General features: G+C 38.8%; 1 protein-coding gene across 4 annotated transcripts in view; it reads left to right on the top strand.

Moving 5' to 3' along the window:
• The window catches only part of Fut10 (fucosyltransferase 10), a 101,348-nt gene extending 86,767 nt beyond the window's left edge, over window positions 1–14,581 (top strand). For 3 of the 4 annotated variants that reach the window (XM_070016209.1, XM_070016208.1, XM_070016207.1), the window contains exon 5: window positions 12,846–14,581. In XM_070016209.1, the coding sequence (XP_069872310.1) occupies window positions 12,846–13,079 (234 nt within the window). In that variant the 3' untranslated portion in view covers window positions 13,080–14,581. The remainder of the gene's footprint in view (window positions 1–12,845) is intronic. The other variant, XM_070016210.1, reaches the window with a different exon arrangement.
• Window positions 14,582–19,166: the final 4,585 nt, after the last annotated feature.

Here is a 19,166-nt window from a genome sequence, read left to right on the forward strand (position 1 = left end):
TCCCAGCTTCTCATTCTAGCAGAGAGGCAGGCTCTGAAAGAAGGTTGAATATTTCCTTACAGTCTTTGGGGAAATGAAAATTAAGTTTAAAATTATATCCTTCTTCCCAAAGCTTCCTATTCCCTTTCTCATTTCTTCTGGAGGCTACCTGTGCTACAGATTCTGGACACTAACACAAGGGGGCTGCAAATGCAGGAAAGAAGACACCAAAATGAAAACATTTTCATGTTCTGAATATCATCCATGTGGTTAATTCTTCAATAATGTGGTAGAAGACATATGGCATTTCTTTCATAACTAATGTCCCAGCACCAGCCAATTTGAATTTTATCTTTATTTCACATATACCGTTAACTACATTTTACCCCCTTCTTGTTCTTTTCTGGCTTTTGCTCTTGCTGGTAAAAACATAGGCCTTCTGATAATAGATTGAATATTTCTTACCCCAAATGCTTGGGACCATATTATTCAAGATTTTAGATTTTTTCAAGTTTGAAATAACATAGTCTTTACCAATTGAACATTTGTAATCCAAAGAATTCAAAATCTGAAACTTTTTGAACATCATAAGTATGCCCAAACCGTTTGGGACTTTGGAGCATTTTGATTGCAGATTTTCAGTTTTTTGTTTGTTTGTTTGTTTTTTGTTTTAGAGCCCAGGATTGTTCAAATAATGATGTATACATCTTAACATCCTTATAAAGTTAGGTGGGTGCTGGTGGTTCATGACTATAATCCTACTCCAGATGCTGTGATCTGTGGATGATCATGGTTTGAAGCCAGTTCGGGTAGGAAAGTGTGTCAGAGTTGTTTTTTTATTATTTTGAAAATACTGTACAGTGTGGTTACTATTACATGGGCAAGGTAATGAGTACATTTCTTATCAAGCATTGTTGCCTCCTCCTTTGTTTCCCCTTACCAATCTTCCCATCCCTTCCCATCCCTGTCCCCTCCCCCCTGCCCAGAGCCAGAGTTGTAAAGTTCGTTTTTCAACATTTTTGTCTCAAATTAACCACCAAAATGCCAGAAATGGAGCTGTGCTTAAGTGGTAGAGTGCCAGCCTTGAACAAAAAAAATCTCAGGGATAGTACCCAGGCCCTGAGTTCAGGGCCAGCAAAAAAAAAAAAAAAATTATAGGCTTTCTTTCATTTAAATCATATAGTTCTCAATGAGAAGTACAAGTTGTCATGTCTAAAACGAGCTTTACAACGTCGGTGCGGGGGGGGGGTAAGGAGGGTAGGGGAAGGATTGGGATTGGGATTGGGATTGGGATTGGGAGGGGGGAGGCTGGGAAGGGATGTGAAGGGTAAACAAAGGAGGAGGCTGCAATGCTTGGTAAGAAATGTATGCATTATCCTGCCCATGTAATTGTAACACCTCTGTACAGTATGTTCACAAATAAAATAAAATTAAATTAAAAAATAAATCATATAGTTCTTAACTATATCTTCAAATTTCTAGATCTGTGTGTGTGTGTGCGTGTGCGTGTGTGCGTGCATGCCACACGTGCACATGCTGTGCTAGAGCTTGAACTCAGAGCTGTGGACGCTCTGTCTGTTAGGTAGGCTGGAACTCTACCAGTCGAGTCATAGCTCCACTTCCAGCTTCTTCTTCTTTCTTTGGTTGTTAATTTGAAATAAGAGTCTCACAGATTTGCCAGGGCTGGGTTTGAACCAGTATCTTGAGATCTTAGCTTTCTATTATATTATGGGCATGAGCCAAGCCCTCTAGATTGCTTTTGACATTGATTTATTTATAATGAAAGTAATCTCATGTTATGAATTTGTTCAGGTGATATTTATTGAAGCTAACTACTTTTAACTTTCTATAGGTAAAAAAGAAATTTGGTTTTCTCTAGCCATATCATTTGTTTATCACCCATCAAACCACTGGCTGGTTACCATAAATACATAACATTTTATCTAAGCTCTCTGAAAGCAAACAATTTCATTTTTTAGCAATAATGGGATTTCAACTCAGGGGTTTGTGCCCACTAGAATGCCATAAATGAGCCATACCCTCAACCCTGAAGGTAAACAATGTTTGTTAAGTATTTTAGTGTTTATTTTAGCTACTATATTAATTTCACATCCAATATATACCTAAATACTATGAGAAATTATGTTCATGTAGTATCTGGATACTATATGGGACTTCAATAAACTAAATATATCTAAATATACAGTTATTTATATATATGTAAATATACATATACACGTTTTTACATCTTTAACAAATTTAAAATAGTTGAATATGTTCCTAATTTTACTGATGTGAGGCTGAAGGCTGCCATCTGCTTGTATAGGCCATGTATAGTTCCATGCATTGTAGGTTTCCCTTAACACAGCTACTTCCTTCCTGGAAGGCAGCAGGGGAACCAGAGACTATAGTCAGATAAATCAGCCTACAGTCTTAACATACATAATCACACTGTCACCACAGTTGTATTTTGTTGCTAGGAGGAAGTGAGAAGTCACACCATATTCTAGATGAATGCATTCCCTCAAAATTCTTATGCTAAAACCCTATCCTAGTGTGATAGTATTTGAAGGTGGGGTTTTGGGAGGTATTTAGATCATGAGAGCAGAGCCTTTATGAATGGGATTAATGCTTTTTGAAAAGAGACCCAGGAGAGCTCTTTGATTTTTTTTCTGTGATGTGAGGATATGGAAAAAAAAAATGGCCCATGATCATTTAACCAAGAGGCTGGCCCTCACTAGAACATCAAGTTTTCTGTTGCCTTGATCTTATACTTTGTGTTATATGAAAGCAGCCTAAGACTAGGACATGGTGCTAGGAGATGGGAATCAGGGCAGATCACGGTCCGTTTCTGAAGTTTGTTTAGATAAGCATTGCTTATTCACCCCTTTGTTGATGGATAACTTGAGTTATTTCTGATTTGGGGGCTATTATATGGAAAGATGCTCTAAAAATTCATACAGTCATATGCTTTCAGTTCTCTTCTGTAAATATCTAAGGAGTATAGGAGAGAAAATTGGGAAAGAGTGAAGGAAGGAATGACATCCAAAAAGAAATATACTCACCACCCAATTTACATAACTGCTCTGTAATCATCTTTATAATAACAATTAAAAATTGTAAAAAATATCTATAGAGTATAATGGATAGACTATGGTGATGTGTAGTTTAACACCTTGAGAACCTATCAAGCCGGGCAACGGTGGCTCCCATATGTAATCCTTGCTATTCAGGAGACTGGGATCTGAGCATTGGGGTTCGAAGCCAGGCCAGGCAGAAAAGACCCCATGAAACTGTTATATGCAATTAGCCACTCAAAAACCAGAAGTAGAGCTGTGTCTCAAAGTGATAGAGTGCTAACCTTAAGCAAAAGAACCTAGGGACAGTGTCTAGGCCCCAAGTTCGAGCTCCACAATAACAACAACAACAACAAAAACAACCAAAAAAGAAGGATCAACAAAAAAAGGAGAAGCTATTAAAACCATTTCCGTATTAAATTTTTACCAGCATTATCGGCAATTTATTTGTGTGATTAATATTTTAATTTTTGACTTTCTATTGGGTGTATAGTGATTAATTTATATCTCAGTGACTGGTGGTATTGAGCATCTTTATTTTTTTTTAATTGTGAAAATACCCTACAGAGGGGTTACAATTACATGGGCAAGGTAATGAGTACATTTCTTATCAAGCATTGTTGCTTCCTCCTTTGTTTCCCCTTCCCATCCCTTCCCATCTCTCATCCCCCCAACCCTCACCTCCACCTCCCTAGAGCCCCCCCTCCCCCGCCAAAGTTGCTAAGTTCATTTTTCGACATAACGACTTGGACATCTCATTGTTGCAATGGGTCCACCTGTATCCCTATTTAAACAATTATTTTTTTTTCCTTCCCCTCCACAAATTATACCAACATCAAAGACAGTGAAAGCAGGGGTTATACCGTGGGGGAAGGACATACAAAGCAACAAAGAAATCATCTTATAAATATGTTAGAAACAATTGCATGAAAGCAAAAACATTTGAATACTTATCTTGGGGTTCATTTCACCTAACATCAACTTATCTGACCTTTTCTGCTTGATTCAGACATATACTAGTTATTGCAAATAAGGGAAACCATGGGGCCTATGTTTCTTTGGGCCTGGCTTACTTCACTTAATATAATTTTTTCCAAGTCTTTCCATTTCCTGACAAATGGGGTAATGTCATTCTTTCTGATGGAGGCATAGAATTCCATTGTGTTTATACCACATTTTCTTGATCCATTCATCTACTGAGGGGCATCTGGGTTGGTTCCATATCTTAGCTATGGTAAATAATGCTGTAATGAATATAGTTGTTCTGGTAGCTTTAGTATTGCTTATTTGCCATCAGATTCTCTTTAATTCTTAAAATTCCTAAGGATTTTGCTCCCCTTTTCATGAATTGACTGTCTTGTTATTGCTGAATCGTAAGAATTCTTTTGTAGTTTTAATTCAAATCAGCTTTATAATGAACAAATACTATATTTTGTTCCAATATGTAGGTTATCTTTTGAAATGTGAAATTTAAATTTTATTTGTGATGTTCAGCCTATCAGTTTTTTTTCTTTTCTGTTTATGTTTTTCCTGCCTATTAAAAAAACAACTTTATGTGCTAAGTACCAGTGGCACATACCTGCAATTCTCACTGCTTAGGAGGCTGAGATCTGAGGATCATGATTTGAAACCAGCCCCGGCAGGAAAGATTGTGAAACACTTATCTCAACTAACTACCTCATAAATGCTGGAAGTGGAGCCATGGCTCAAGTAGTGGAGTGATAGCCTTTAGCAAAAAAGCTTAGGGAAAGTGTGTAAACCTTGAGTGCAGGCCCTACGAACAGAACATGTGCGTGCACATGTGCACAGACACACACACACACACACACACACACACAAAACTCTCCACAAACAAAAATACACACCAACAAAATCCTCCAAAAACAAACAATAAAAACACATCTTTATTGTAATTCTAGGCCACTGAGATTTGCTTCTAGAAGATTTATAGTTTTAACTTTTTCATTTATGTCTGCGACAGGCTTAAGTAAATTTTTTATGCAATGTGAAATAAGAACTGAGATTTGTTTATTTGGAAATCCAGTTGTTTCAGAATACTTGTTTGTAAAATTATAATGCAGTGGTTAAATTGATTTTTTTTTCAATAATCAGTTGTGTATGGTGTGTCAGAACAGAGCAGCTCACGTTATGGTGGGCAGAAAGAAAGAGTGGCGAGTATGCCTGTGTATCTGTGGTGATTTTTAAAGTTTGTTGGGCTGTTGAGGACCACACCCAGAGCCTTGTGTCTATTAAGCATGTAGTCTATCACTGAATTATACTTCCAGCTCAATGGTGATGATATGTGAAGGCTAAACTGATTTTGTCTTCTTGGGATGAAGAAGGATTGACTATAGTGTACTATTGCTCTTACTAAGGATTTGTGTGTGTGTGTGTGTGTGTGTGTGTGTGTGGTGCCTGGGTGCTGTCACTGAGCTTTTTTAGAGGTCAATTGGAGAGGAGATTATCATGGCCTTCCTGCCCAAGCTGACTTGGAACCACAATCCTCAGATCTCAGTCTCTTGAGTAGGTAGGAGTGAGTCATAAGTACCCATCTATTTTTAAATTGGAAAAACAATAATTCTTACATTTATTGATCTGTACTTTATTTCTAATATCTTTGTCAATGTGTTCCTTAATCAGCATGTACGTTTTCTATTTCTATTTTCTATTTTATCTTCATTATTTTTATTCTTCTTACCTTTGGCTTAATTTGCTCTTCTTTTTCAAATTTCTTAATGTGGAAAAGAATGTTTGGTGGGGGCAGTGTTCCCCAAATGTTAGTTTGATTAAAATTTTCTTGTTAGTGTCACTCAAATCTTCTATATCCTTTGTGAACCTCTTTATTTTGGTATTCATTGTGAGAAGTATTGAATCTCCAAATATAATTGTTGACTTGCCTACTTTTTTCCTTGAGTTCTGTCAATAGTTACTTCAAGTATCTTTAGGGTCATTAGGTTTTTAGTGTTGTGTTCTCTAGATGGACTAACTTATTTATCATTTTGCTCTTCTAGTTTACTTCAGGGAAGGTGCTGATGGCCAGGTATTGCTTGTTGAGTAAAAAGATAAAGCTAAATCTGTCATATTCAGTACTGGAAGTATAATGCCCTTATGGGTTTTGTTGTTGTTGTTGTTACTGTTTTATTTTGTTTTGCCAGTCCTGGGGCTTGAACTGAAGGCCTGGGCACTGTCCCTGAGCTTCTTTGGCTTAAGGATAGCACTCTACCACTTGAGCCACAGTACCACTTCTGGCTTTTTCTGTTTATGTGGTACTAGGGAATCAAACCCAGGGCTTCATGCATACTAGGCGAACATTCTCCCACTAAGCCACTTTCCTAGTCCCTCATATGTTTTAAATATGTGTAATAACCTAGATTTCTGGAAAGCAGATGCCGTTGGGTCCACCATGAAGATAAGCTCATAGGAATCCCCTATTATCTGCTATAGTCCATCTTGTTCTTTTCAGAGATTAGAAAGGTGATTTAAATGTATGTATGCACGTGTATAGGAGGGGGTTATGGCGATGACAGCCACACAGTGTGATAGAACATTCATCTCAGTAATTTTTCTAAGGATATGGTTTTGGCTTCAGAGTTACTCTTCTGGCAGATTTAAGGGATTTGCTTTATTTTTCTTTTGTTTTGTTGGTTTTTTTAAAACTGTAATAAGATTGATGTGAATTTTCTCCCATCTGCTAAGTATAACTATCCCATATAATCACCAAGAAACTAAAATAAACAGAAGGTGTTTCTGTAGAAGCATTAATACTACTAGGCACACGAAAAACCTCCAGTTATCATCTGACTGCCTTATACACCCACCCAGGGGACTGTAGTAAATAGAGTCTAATAACAATGCCAACTCAGACCCTTGAGCCCAACAGTCTTTGAAAATTTCAGATTTCAAACAATCCCACAGTGATGGCTCTTTCAGTTAATGAGCTCTAGTCTGTGTTTTTGAAAGAGCGAGGGACTTGAATTTCTTGTTATGGCGTCAGTTTTCTCTTTGCAATTTTTCCATCTTGCTCTTTCCAAACTGACATGGTAGGCCATACTGAATCTTTAAGAATTGGTTACAATTTTAGCTGATTTCTTGTTGTTTGTATAGTGGCCACTTCTTTCTCCTGGGTGAAATAGGTTGTGTATCTATCTTTCTTTGATAGGACTCATCACTTTTTGGAATTCTGTTCCCTGATGGGTTCAGGAAAAGTTAAGAAATTCAGTATTATCTAATATTTTCTCGTTGCAGGAATAGAAACCATATACTCATTGGAAAACCATATACTCATTTTCAGTTCCTGGGGCTTGAACTCAGTGTTTGGGCTCTGTTCTTGAGCTGCTCTGTGCTCAAGGCTAGCACTTGAGCCTGGAAAAATAAAGCTGCTGGAAGTGTCCAGCTTTTTTTGAGTAGTTTATTGGAGATAAAAATCTCACAGACTTTCCTGTCAGGACTGGCTTTGAACTGTCATCCTCAGATCTCAGCCTCCTGAGTTAACTAGGTTTACAGGCATGAACCACAGGTGCCCAGTTCTGGAAGGAAAATCTTACCCAAGATCTCAGCTGGAAAGGAATGCTGAAAGTTCTTTCTAAAAATGCCTATTTCATCAAATGTACTTCTTTCAGGTCATATTGTAAAATATTTCTGGCAGAACCTTAGAGTGAGAAGAGTTCATTTCTTTTATTAGTGATATCACTTCTGGGTAGAACTGTATCCTGCACTGTTGAATGGACCCTTCATTTGAGTAGGCAAGCAAGGAAATTGAAAGGCAAACATCTTTGAAGGATCTGGGCCTTACAAAAGCCATGGAAGGTCATGTGATAAGTACAATGATCAAAACCTTGTAACTCAGAGATTTTGAACAAGTTGTCTGTAAATTTGGCTAAAACATTCCCTATGTTGAAGATTTTATTGTTTTAACAACCTGTTTTATCTTTCATCAATTTTGGCAGATATGTGATGCTTTAATTTGAACCCAAACTTCCTCTTCTGTAGTCACATCTTAACTATCTGCTTGTTATTCTTCAGGCCAGCAGGATACTGCCTGCTGTTTAGAGTATGATCTCCCACGAATTGTTTTCTGCTTAATTCCTTGGCACCTCCTTCATAGATTCTGTTCTGTTCTCACTCCAAATACCGTGAACTCTAGTGAAAGTTTTTGAACCTACTTCTAGTCCTTTGAACTTTTTATTGCTATTGAGACTTCCTAGACTTTCAATCTGAGCATTTCTTCATAGTCTTCAATTTGGGTTTTCTGTTGCAACAGCAATACTCACAAGACACTAAGTTGGAAATGAACTTTACAGCTTGCGTGGGGACAGGGAGGAGGGATAGTGAGAGAAAAATGAGGGAAGGGGTAACAATGTTCAACAAGAAATGTACTCATTACCTTACTTATATAATGGTAACCCCTCTGTACATCACCTTTACAACAAAATAAAATTAAATAATAAAAGAAAGTGCAGCACTGGACACTGATGTGAACTATACAACTCGTGGGTGGAGGCGTGAAGGAAGGACTGGGAGAGAATGAGGGAATAGAAGAAGGAAATGTACTCATTTCCTGACTCATGTAATTGTAATCCCTCTGTACAACACCTCTTTAACAACAATAAAGTAAATTTAAAAAATTCAAAGCCATTTGAACCTCTGACCCTTGAATTGAGCTTTTCCTATCAGTGCGATTGTAGAATCTTCCTTTGCCTTATGTTGTGAAATTTCATGAGAATGTACTTTGACCGGAGATTATTCATCCCTTTAGGTCTTCAACTCTAGGTCTTTCAACTTGGAAAATAAATGTGAATTATTTCCTTGGATATTCTTTTTCCTGTGTCTTTTCTGGAACTCTTGATATTTGCACATTAGAACTCCAAGACTGATCTCCAAATGTTGAACTGATCTGGAAGGTATAATATTTGAATGGTTTTCTGTTTCTTTATCTTGTTCTTCACTTCATGGAACATTTCTCAACTTTGTCATTAAACCTTTCTATTAATTATTTCAGCCATTATAGATCCAATTTCTACCATTGTTCTCTCTCTTCTTTCTCTCTTTCTTTCTATCTTTCTCCATCTCTCTGTCTCTGACTCATATTCCCCGAACACTTATTTTCTGGTATCTGGTTCTTTCCCCCCTCTCCCTGCATCTTTTATTTCCTATGAAGATCTTATACAGTTTTTTAAATTTTTCTGAAAAAAATCTCTTCTTGTCTATTTCTCATGTTGAAAACTTTTCTCAGATGCTTTGTAATCTTTATAACCTGCATATATTAGGGTGACTTGGGAGTTCTGAGCATCAGGGTGATGTATTTGCTGTGCTTTGTTAGAGGTTTGGTCATTTTCTTTGTAGATATCTGAGTTGTATCTTCTGAGACATACCCCATTTTCAGAGACATACCCCATTTTCAGGGAAGGACCCTTTATTTTCCTGCCTAGATCATTAGGCTTTGGCTGCCATCAATGTAAGAATATGTTGCCAGTTGATGGCAAAAGAGTTTCGGTATTGGTTTTTCTGGGCTCATTGAATCTTTCTGAATTCAGTCCCCCCGCAATTGCCCTCAGCTCTACCTTCTGTTCTTCAGGTCAGGGACCTTGCACTGTACTTCTCGAGAGAATAAACCTCTAATCGCTTTTGGATAGGAGGTACAGGAGATACCAGCACCTGCCCATCAGCCCCAGAGGACTTGAGTATCTAAAAGTTACCTTTCTGTTAATTCTTTTCACATTTACTTCCTTCCTCCCACTTCCAGGAGTATCTGGTGCCTCTTTAGGGTTCTGTTGCTTCTCTCTTTTTTTTTCTTTTTTTTTTTCATTTATTTATTTATTTATTACAATGAAAATACTGTACAGAGGGGTAACAATTACATGGGCAAGATAATGAGTACATTTCTTTTTTTTTAAATTTAATTTTATTTTATTTGAGAACATACTGTACAGAGGGGCTATAATTACATGGGCAGGATAATGCATACATTTCTTACCAAGCATTGCAGCCTCCTCCTTTGTTTACCCTTTACCTCCCTTCCCAGCCTCCCCCCTCCCCCCACCCAAATGAGTACATTTCTTATCAAGCATTATAGCCTCATCCTTTGTTTCCCCTTCCCATCCCATCCTTCCCCCTGCTTCCCCAACCCTCCTCCCCCCACCAAAGTTGTAAAGTTCGTTAATTATAGTTTACCACTTTTCTACCTGCTTCCTAGTCTCCAGCTTTGTACTGCTCTCTTACCTGTTGCCAGCCTCTCAATTTTTACAGGTTAACATCTTTTGAAAATGATAATGCTTTTACTCTAATGTTTCATGGGGGAATGAAATTAAATGTATGTATTCAGCCTGCTGTCTTCTCTTCAGCCCCATGGTTATTTCTCTATTCCCTTCTCCCTGAGAAAAATGGCAGAGGGCCAAATCTTAAACTTGTTGGCCTTGGAATGTAGAAAGCTTCTGAATAGAGCCTGTGGTGGATCAGAGAAGATCCAGGAATGGCAGTCAGAAGACCAGGAGAAAGTACATACCAGGCTGTTAGCAGCAGAGGTCTACATGAAAGCATTTTAAAGCTGAGATGTACTATGCAAAGGTCAGATATCATTAGTGTTTGGAAACAATATCCTAGTGTAGGGAACAGTTGAGTGCAGTCAAAATATATTAAAAACAAGGGATTGGATGTATTAATGACATAAGGATAGATGTAAAAATGATGCATGGTCCCAAGTGTGGTAGGTCCTGCCTGAAATCCCAGGGTGGTGAAGACTAGAAGAATGTTTTTGTTTTTGTTGGTCGTGGGGCTTGAACCCTGGGCCTGGGCACTGTCCCTCAGCTCTTCAGCTCAAGGCTAGTGCCCTACCACTTGAGTCACAGCACCACTTCTGGTTTTCTGAGTGGTTTATTGGAGATAAGAGTCTCACAGACTTCCCTGCCGGGGCTGGCTTTGGAACCATGATCCTCAGATCTCAGCCTTCTAAGTAGCTAGGATTGCAGGCCTGAGCCACCGGTGTTCGGCCAAGAGTAGAAGACTGTAATTCAAAGTCAGCTAGAAAATAATTTTTTTGTAACTTTTTTATTGTAAAACTAATGTCCAGAGGGGTTACAATTACATGAGTTAGAAAAGAATTCTTGTGGGAACTTTCAGTCCCCACTTGAAGCAATAAAACCACATGTAATAATACATACCCATTTCCCCAGCTGCATGGGAAGAGTAAATTGGATTATAGTAAAGGCAGAATCAAAAAGGTCTGGGGCATAGCTTAAGTGTTAGAGCACCTGCCTAGCAAGGTCAAGGCCCTGTGTTCAGTTCCCAGTCCCACCAAATAACGTGTGCATGTATGAGCACGCGTGCACATGCTCCCCCTTCCCCCACAATGATGCTTGGTTAAAATAACAAACAGAATAAAAGATATGGTCATATATGGGTTAATGAAAAGTCAATAAAATGAGAATTCATTTTTCAAAAAGATATTGAAGCTGGGCACTAGTGGTTCAAGCCTGTAATCCTGGCTACTCAGGAGGCTGAGGTCTAAGGATTGAGGTTCAAAGCCAGTCCAGACAAGAAAGTTCCTGAGCTTCTTATGTCTAATTAACTCCAAAAAGCCGGAAATGGAGCTGTGGCTCAAGTGGTAAATCTTGAGCAAAAAAAGCCCAGGGAGGGCTGGGAAGGTGGCTCAGTGGTAGAGCGCTTGCCTTGCATGCATGAGGCCCTGAATTTGATTCCTCAGCACCACATAAGCAAAAAGAAAAAAGCCGGAAGTGGCGCTGTGGCTCAAGTGGTAGAGCGCTAGCCTTGAGCTGAAGAGCTGAGGGACAGCGCCCAGGCCCAGAGTTCAGGCCCCACGACCGGACCCCCCCCCCAAAAAAAAAGCCCAGGGACAATGTCCAGGAGTAGTACATACACACAAAAAGACACTGAAATACCAAGAAATAAATTTCATACATTAAAAAGTCTTCTTTTGGGCTGGGGGATTATGGCAATGACATATAGGAGAAAAGGAAATAAATACATAAAAAAAGTAGCAAGAGAATAGAGCAGCTTTAGAATCTGGAGAGAGGTAGTAGGTTCAATCTCAGGAATACTAAAATTTGGGACTGAGAGACAATGTTTGTAGCTTTTGGAACCCTACATCGTTCCTATCTCTGTGAAATGAGGTAGTAGCACTTCTTTCACTTGCTTTAAGAATTAAATGAAAAACAGAGAGAGTGAAGGAAGGGGTGACATTGTCCAAAAAGAAATACACTTATTATCTAATGCATGAAACTGTAACTCCTGTGTATATTACATTACCTTCAGAATAACAATAAAAATTTTAAAAAGGACAATACAGCAAGCACCCGGTAGAGTATCTTGTATACAGAATAGCGTGAATAAATGTTAGATGCATTCCTATACCCATAAGTTCTCCAGCAGAATAGTTTGAGACTCTATTCGGGGAAGAGATTTGCTTTAGGAAAGTGTGTGCTGGGTTTCATGTGGTGAGGTGAGCACATGGGAATTATGTTTCCTTGTCATGTTTTTATCTCTGTGTGTGTGTGTGCGTGTGGACCTGGACCTGGAGCTTGAATTCAGGGCCTAGGCACTGTCCCTGAGCTTTTTTGGCTCAAGGTTAGTACTCTACCATGTGAACCCAGATTTGCATCTAGCTTTTTGGTGTTAAATGGAGATAAGGGTCTCATAGACTTTCCTGCCTGTGCTTGCTTTGAATCTCAGTCCTTAGATCTCAGCCTCCTGAGTAGGTCGGAATACAGGAATGAGCCACAGTGCCCTGCTTCTTATCATGTGCTTTATAGTCTTTCTTTCTTTCTCTCCATGCAGGGCTTACCACCCAAAAAATGGAAGGCGGAAGTTACCCACCTGAGTTGCCCAGAACCCACCATGTTTGCTTTCTCGTCTCCGGCGCCTCTGCCTCTAGGTGGCCACTCTTTGCGAGAGATGTGGATACCAAGTTTCCAGCAATCTAAGAAGGAAGCCCAGGCACTAAGGTGGCTGGTGGATAGGAATCAAAATTTCTCATCTCAAGAGTTTTGGACGCTAGTATTCAAGAATTAATTTTTAGAAACATCAGATTGACACAGCCTAGAGTCATCTTGAGGTTTATTTTCTAGTTTGCCTTAATATGTAATAGCCATTCTTTTGATTATCTGTTCAGATAATAATAAATCGTTGTGAGCCCTATCAATTAATAGCTATAAAGTATCATCAGAGGTTACCTCTATTTTTTATGCTAAAAATAAATATTTTATATGGACACTTGTCATATTCATTTTACTTTTGGACTGATGTACTTCTGTAGAAATTCATACAATGAAGAGTATTTTCCCTGGTACAATGGAAGCAGAGGATATAGCTGGATTTTTAATATTTACTACATTATTAGCTCCTTAGTGGTGTTTGGCATTCTCAGTGTCCCAATGCTGAACATGAACATGAAACACATTACTACTCGGCAATGAGAGGTTCCATCTGTTGGTTTCTAGGCATGTAAGTAAAAACAAGTGCTCTTAAGCATATCTGCTCCCACTCTTTAAAGTCAAAAGGATATATGTATGTCTAGCTTTTTTTCTATACTCACAGCCACCTCTCTAACCATTTTTATATTCACTGTGTCTAATGGCCTCCTTCTAATTCCCTTCTAAAGTGAAATGTCTTGTAAAAGGCAACTTCCTGTATTGATTTGATCAGTGAACTGTTACCAGTTGTTCCTTATAAGTGCTGAGCAGGATAATAAGAATTACTTGGTTCGCATTGGAGAGCTTGAATTTATTTATTCCCGATAAAGGTGAAACCAGCTCTAAAGGAATGGATTTACTGAAGTATTCCTGTGTAGCATTTGATGTACGTAGATCATTTTCTTTTTTTTTCTGTTTCTGTGGTACTGAGGAATCGAACCAGAGCTTCATGCATGCTAGGCAAGCACTCTGACATGGAGCCACATTCCCAGTACTGCTACTTAGATCATTTTCATCCCCTCTGTTGCTCTTTCTACTTCCCTTCCCCTATACTTTTCTGCAACTTTTTTTTTTGGTGTCTGTCCTGGGACTTGAACTCAGGGCTTGAGTGCTGTTCCTTTTGTGATCAAGGTCAGTGCTCTTTCACTTGAGCCAGAGCTGTACTTCTGGCTCTTTTTGGTAGTTAATTAGAGATAAGTTTCATGGACTTCCCTGTCTAGGATGACTTCAAACTTGGATCCTCAGATCTCAACCTCCTGAATAGCTAGGATTACAGGAGTAAGCCAAGAGAGCTCAACCTTTAGCTCTAATTGTTTTCATATACTAATTGTGCAGAGGTCTCATTGTGGTATTTCCATATATGTATATCATATATATCATGTATTTTGATATATTCATCCTTTTTTAAATCCCCCCTTGGAAGTGGCACTATGGCTCAAGTGATAGAGCACTCACCTTGAACTGAAGAGCAGAGGGACAGTGCTCAGGCCCAGATTTCAAGCCCCATGACCGACAAAAAATAAAAATAAAAAAATAAAACTTTTTAATAGATGTATTTTTCTAGTCTCTCTCTCTCTCTCTCTCTCTCTCTCTCTCTCTCTCTCTCTCTCTCTCTCTCTCTCTCTCTCTCTCTCTCTCTCTCTCTCTCTCTCTCTCTCTCTCTCTCTCTCTCTCTCTCTCTCTCTCTCTCTCTCTCTCTCTCTCTCTCTCTCTCTCTCTCTCTCTTCTGCCAGTGCTGGAATTTGAACTTAGGGCCTCATACTCTACCATTTGAGCTCTGAGTTTTGGGTGTTATTTTGGAGATGAAGCCCCTCAGATTTTTCTGCCCAGGTTGATTTTGAACTGTGATCTTCTAATTTGGGCCTCATGAGTAGCTAGGATTACTGTCTTGAGTCACAAGTATGTCTGGTCATTATTCTGTTTTCATAAATGCATATCATGTATTTCAATAATATTTATCTCCCATCCTACTTCCTCTCCCTTCCATTTGACTTCCACCCCAAGCATTTCTCTTTTATTCTCATGCCACTTGTTTTTTAAGTCTGTATTCCACACATGAGAGAAAACGTGCAATATTTGTTTTTCTAAGTCTGTCTTATTTGACTTAACATGATGATTCTTTCTTTGCTGGTCCTGGGGTTTCAGCACTGTCTGTAGCCTTTGTGCTCAAGGCTAGCACTCGACCACGTGCACTTTCAGCTTTTTTGGTGTTTAATTAGAGATAAGAGTCTCATAAATTTTCCTGCCTGGGCTAGCTCTGAACCACTATTCTCAGCCTCCTAAGTAGCTAAGATTACAGGCTAGAGTCACCAAAGCTCAGCCATAGTTTCATTCTTGTGACTGAATAATATTATATTATGTATATGTACCATATTCTCTTTACCTGTTCATCAGTTGGTGGGCTCTGAGTCTGATTCCGTGTTTTGACTATGGTGAATACTGCTGCTATAAACATGTGTGCTGACTTAATATTCCTTCAGCTATATGCCCAGGAGTAATATAGAAGCTTCATATAGTAGTCCTGTTTTTAGTTTTTTGAGGAACCTCCATACTGATTTCCAGAAAGGTTACACTTATATTCTCATAAACAGACTATAAGTGTTCCCCACCCCATCCTCCACAACATTTGTAGTTTTCTTGATTTTGATCCATGTGAGAGCATAACTGAACACCTGAGGCATGATATCATAGTGGCTTTTGTTGTCCTCCATAAACGATTGAGACTCATTTTCTGTGCTTATTTATGCATATAGGTTTTAAACAACTCAATACTTTATGAAATAACTTTGTTCTTTTCAGGGGTTCATAAGTAAAAATAATTTCAGAGCTTGTCTGATATACATGTGCCCCAATTTACTAAAATAAAATTCTTGGTTATTTAGTGCAGCATATAAATTTGTGAGGAGAAAATTCTATGGGGCTGAGAGTGTACTTCAAAAAAAATTAATTAGGTATTCTGAATACCTATTTGTTTTTACTTAGTATATGCTTTTTCTGACACTGGGTTTTCATTAATAAAACAATTCCTTCTTGTCTCTGACAGTGATGGTTACAGAAGTCAAAGTGTGTCTTCTTTGTAGCAGGATTCCTATCTACAAATGAGAGGTACACTCTCTGAATGCCTTAGTTTGTTTGCCTGTGTTGATCGCATCATGCTACACCTTTCTCTTTACCTCACTGTCTCCATTTGTAAAATGCTGTTAACCAAGTGACCTGCCTCACAGGACTGTTGTTAGAAATGACTAGGGCTGGGAACCATTTTGCACAGCACAAAACTCTGCTTAGTGCCTCAATATATTCCACAAAAGTTGTTTGTAAGGACAGATAGTTTTAAAGCAGTGTGACAAAGTGGACAACCCTTCCAGAAATCTGAGAAAGAGTGTTCATCAGTAGTCTTCATTTCATCACCAGATAATGGAGGTAACTTTGATAACTTAACAACAATACTAGAAACTAAATGTTCTGATATATGATTGGCTTACGTTTGTTGTCATTAGGGACTATTTTCTAGTCGTTTGAATAATGATGGGTGTAATTAGCATTGTAAATGATGAACTGGATAATATGGTATGATGTGTACTCCTCAGAAATAAAAGAACAAACAGAAGTGAGTATCCTTCTTTCATCACACATAGGAGAACCAGCTCAGCATCTGTAGTACCCTGCATGAATCTCAGCACAGACCTAGACTTGAAATGCCTGGTAGCATGTAGACTATTTAAAAGAGTAATTTCTAAAGATAAGATTCTTTTTTAATTTTAAATTTTTACTGTTATTATGAAGGTGGTGTATAGATGAGTTACAGTTACATGCATCTAGTAATGAGTACATTTCTTTTTGAACAATGCCACCCCTTCCAGGATTAAGTTCTTTGGGAGAAATCTGTTGCCTTAGTCTGCCTAGGGTACTGTAACAGACTGTGATGAACTGGGCTGCTTATAAACAGGAATTTATTCCTCACAGTCCACAAAGCTGGGGAGTCTTAAATCATGTATTGTCATCTTGTGTCTTCATATGGTGGAAGAGGTGAGGGAGCACTCTGGCGTTTCTTCTACTAATCCAGTTCGTGATGGCTCTACACAAATGACCTATTTTATTCATCAAAAGCTTCACCTCTTAAAGTTGTCATGTTGGCATTTGGATTTCAATGTCTAGATTTGGGAAACACAAATACTCAGTTCCTCATCCTTCCAAATTCTTACCCTTCTCACATGCAAAATTTATTCACATACCCAAACAGCCTCAAAAGTTTAAGCCATTTCAGCATAAACTCAAGAGCATAAGATCCAGAGTCTCATCGAAATTTCATTTAAGTTAAATGTGAATGAGAGTCAAGATGTGCTTTATCCTGAGGCAAACTGCCCTCACTATGTAAAGCTATGTTATGGGCTTACAAAATATAATGGTGGGAGACACAGTCCCCCTCCAAAAACGAGTAATGGAAGGAAAAATGTCCCAAGTTAAGTCTAAAGCCTAATGGGGAAAGTTGCATTAGAACTGAAGGCTGGAGAATAATTCTATTTGATTCTCGATGTTGTCTCTTTCAGGACCACTGGGGTGGAAGTATCTCCTCCACTACTTGGTGCAACAGCTTCACAACAACTCACACTAATCTTCACGTTGCTGCTCTCCCAGGCTGGCATTATAGACTCCTGGCTCCAGGTACCTCTCTCCTTAAGACCATAGGCACAAGAGCATATGCCCTCTGTATGGAGCTTGCACACATGGGTACCACACGAAATTGCTGCCTGCTCCTACTGGAGATGCAGCCTGTGGCCTGAACTGCTCTAAGACACCTGAAGTGCCTGGAGTGGCACCTGCTGAGTGCAGGGAGTGATGCCTGTGATCACAGGTGGCAGTAGTTCCTTTAAAGCTGCAATGCTCCTCTCCCCTTACTCTTGATAGAAGTAGCAGCTCTGACCCGTCACTTTTAGGGTCCCTTTTCCATTGATTAAGAGAACTGCTCCTGTTCTGTAAATAGCTTCTTTTGAGATGGCTGATTCATACTCGTCCTATCAAAAGGTCATTTTGGCACACTCTTAAGAGTTCTTATGTTTTAAAAATATGGATAGATTAAAATTTTGAGCTGTTCCTTTTGCTTCTTGGTTCTATCTTTATTCTCTCAGATACTATTATAAGCAGTTAGGAGGAGACACGCTGCAATTTCAACACTTTATTTAGGAAGAACTTCATCTGAGTATCTAATTTCATTACTACCTTCAGTAAAACCTAGAATACAAATATTATTCAACCAGGTTCTTTGTCAGTTTATGACAGATACTATGGCTTTCCCACTTTACATTGCTATATTCTTTGTTGACATATGAGACTTCAGCAGAATGACTTCACCATCCATATTCCTACTAGGGAGATCTGCTCAGGATAACCAAGGCAGTTGAGGCTTTCAGTGTAGTTTTTCTATTTTCTTCCTATATGACAATTTGGGCTTTTTGAAGCATGGACCTCAAAATCCTTCCAGCTTCTACATCTTAGTTCAAAAGCCACTTCTGCATCTTCAGAAATTTGTATAGAAGCACCCCACTCCAGTACCAATTTCTGCCTTAGGCCACCTCGCTTGCCATAACAGAATACCATATACCTGGGAGGTTATAAATAACAAAAATGTATTTCTCACAATTCTTAAGTCAGAAGTACAAGATTAAGCTGTGCTGGCAGGTTTAATGTCTGCTGAGAATCCACTCCCTACGTCATAGATGGCTGTCTCCACATGGCCCAAACAAGCAAATGAGCTTTCTGAGGCCACTAACTTAGAGCCTCACACTTGCATGGCTTGCTTGCTCAAACGAAGCACTCTACCACTTGAGCCACAGCTACAGCTCCACTTTTAGTTAGCTAGAAATGGAGTCTTGAGAACTTGTCTGCTGAGCTGGCTTCAAACCAACATCCTATAAATGGCTTCTGAATAGCTAGGATTACAGACACTGACATCCAGCTAAATTGTTCTCTTTCTGATATACACTATGTCTTCCTTTCTTAGAATAGTCATAAATAAATAAATATAAATACAACCCTGTCATCATCTCTGTCCAATCAATTGAGAGGACAACAATCCTGCAGAACGGGGTCTGTCTCTGGCCCCTATCACCAGCCGCACTGGTGTTATTGAATGGGCTAGCACCCACATAATTGATGTGACAACATTGTGTAGCAAAGAAGTTCACTATGA

This window comes from Dipodomys merriami, unplaced genomic scaffold (genome assembly GCF_024711535.1).
Source record: "Dipodomys merriami isolate MVZ:Mamm:240054 unplaced genomic scaffold, mDipMer1.0.p SCAF_12, whole genome shotgun sequence".
Lineage (NCBI taxonomy): Eukaryota > Metazoa > Chordata > Mammalia > Rodentia > Heteromyidae > Dipodomys > Dipodomys merriami.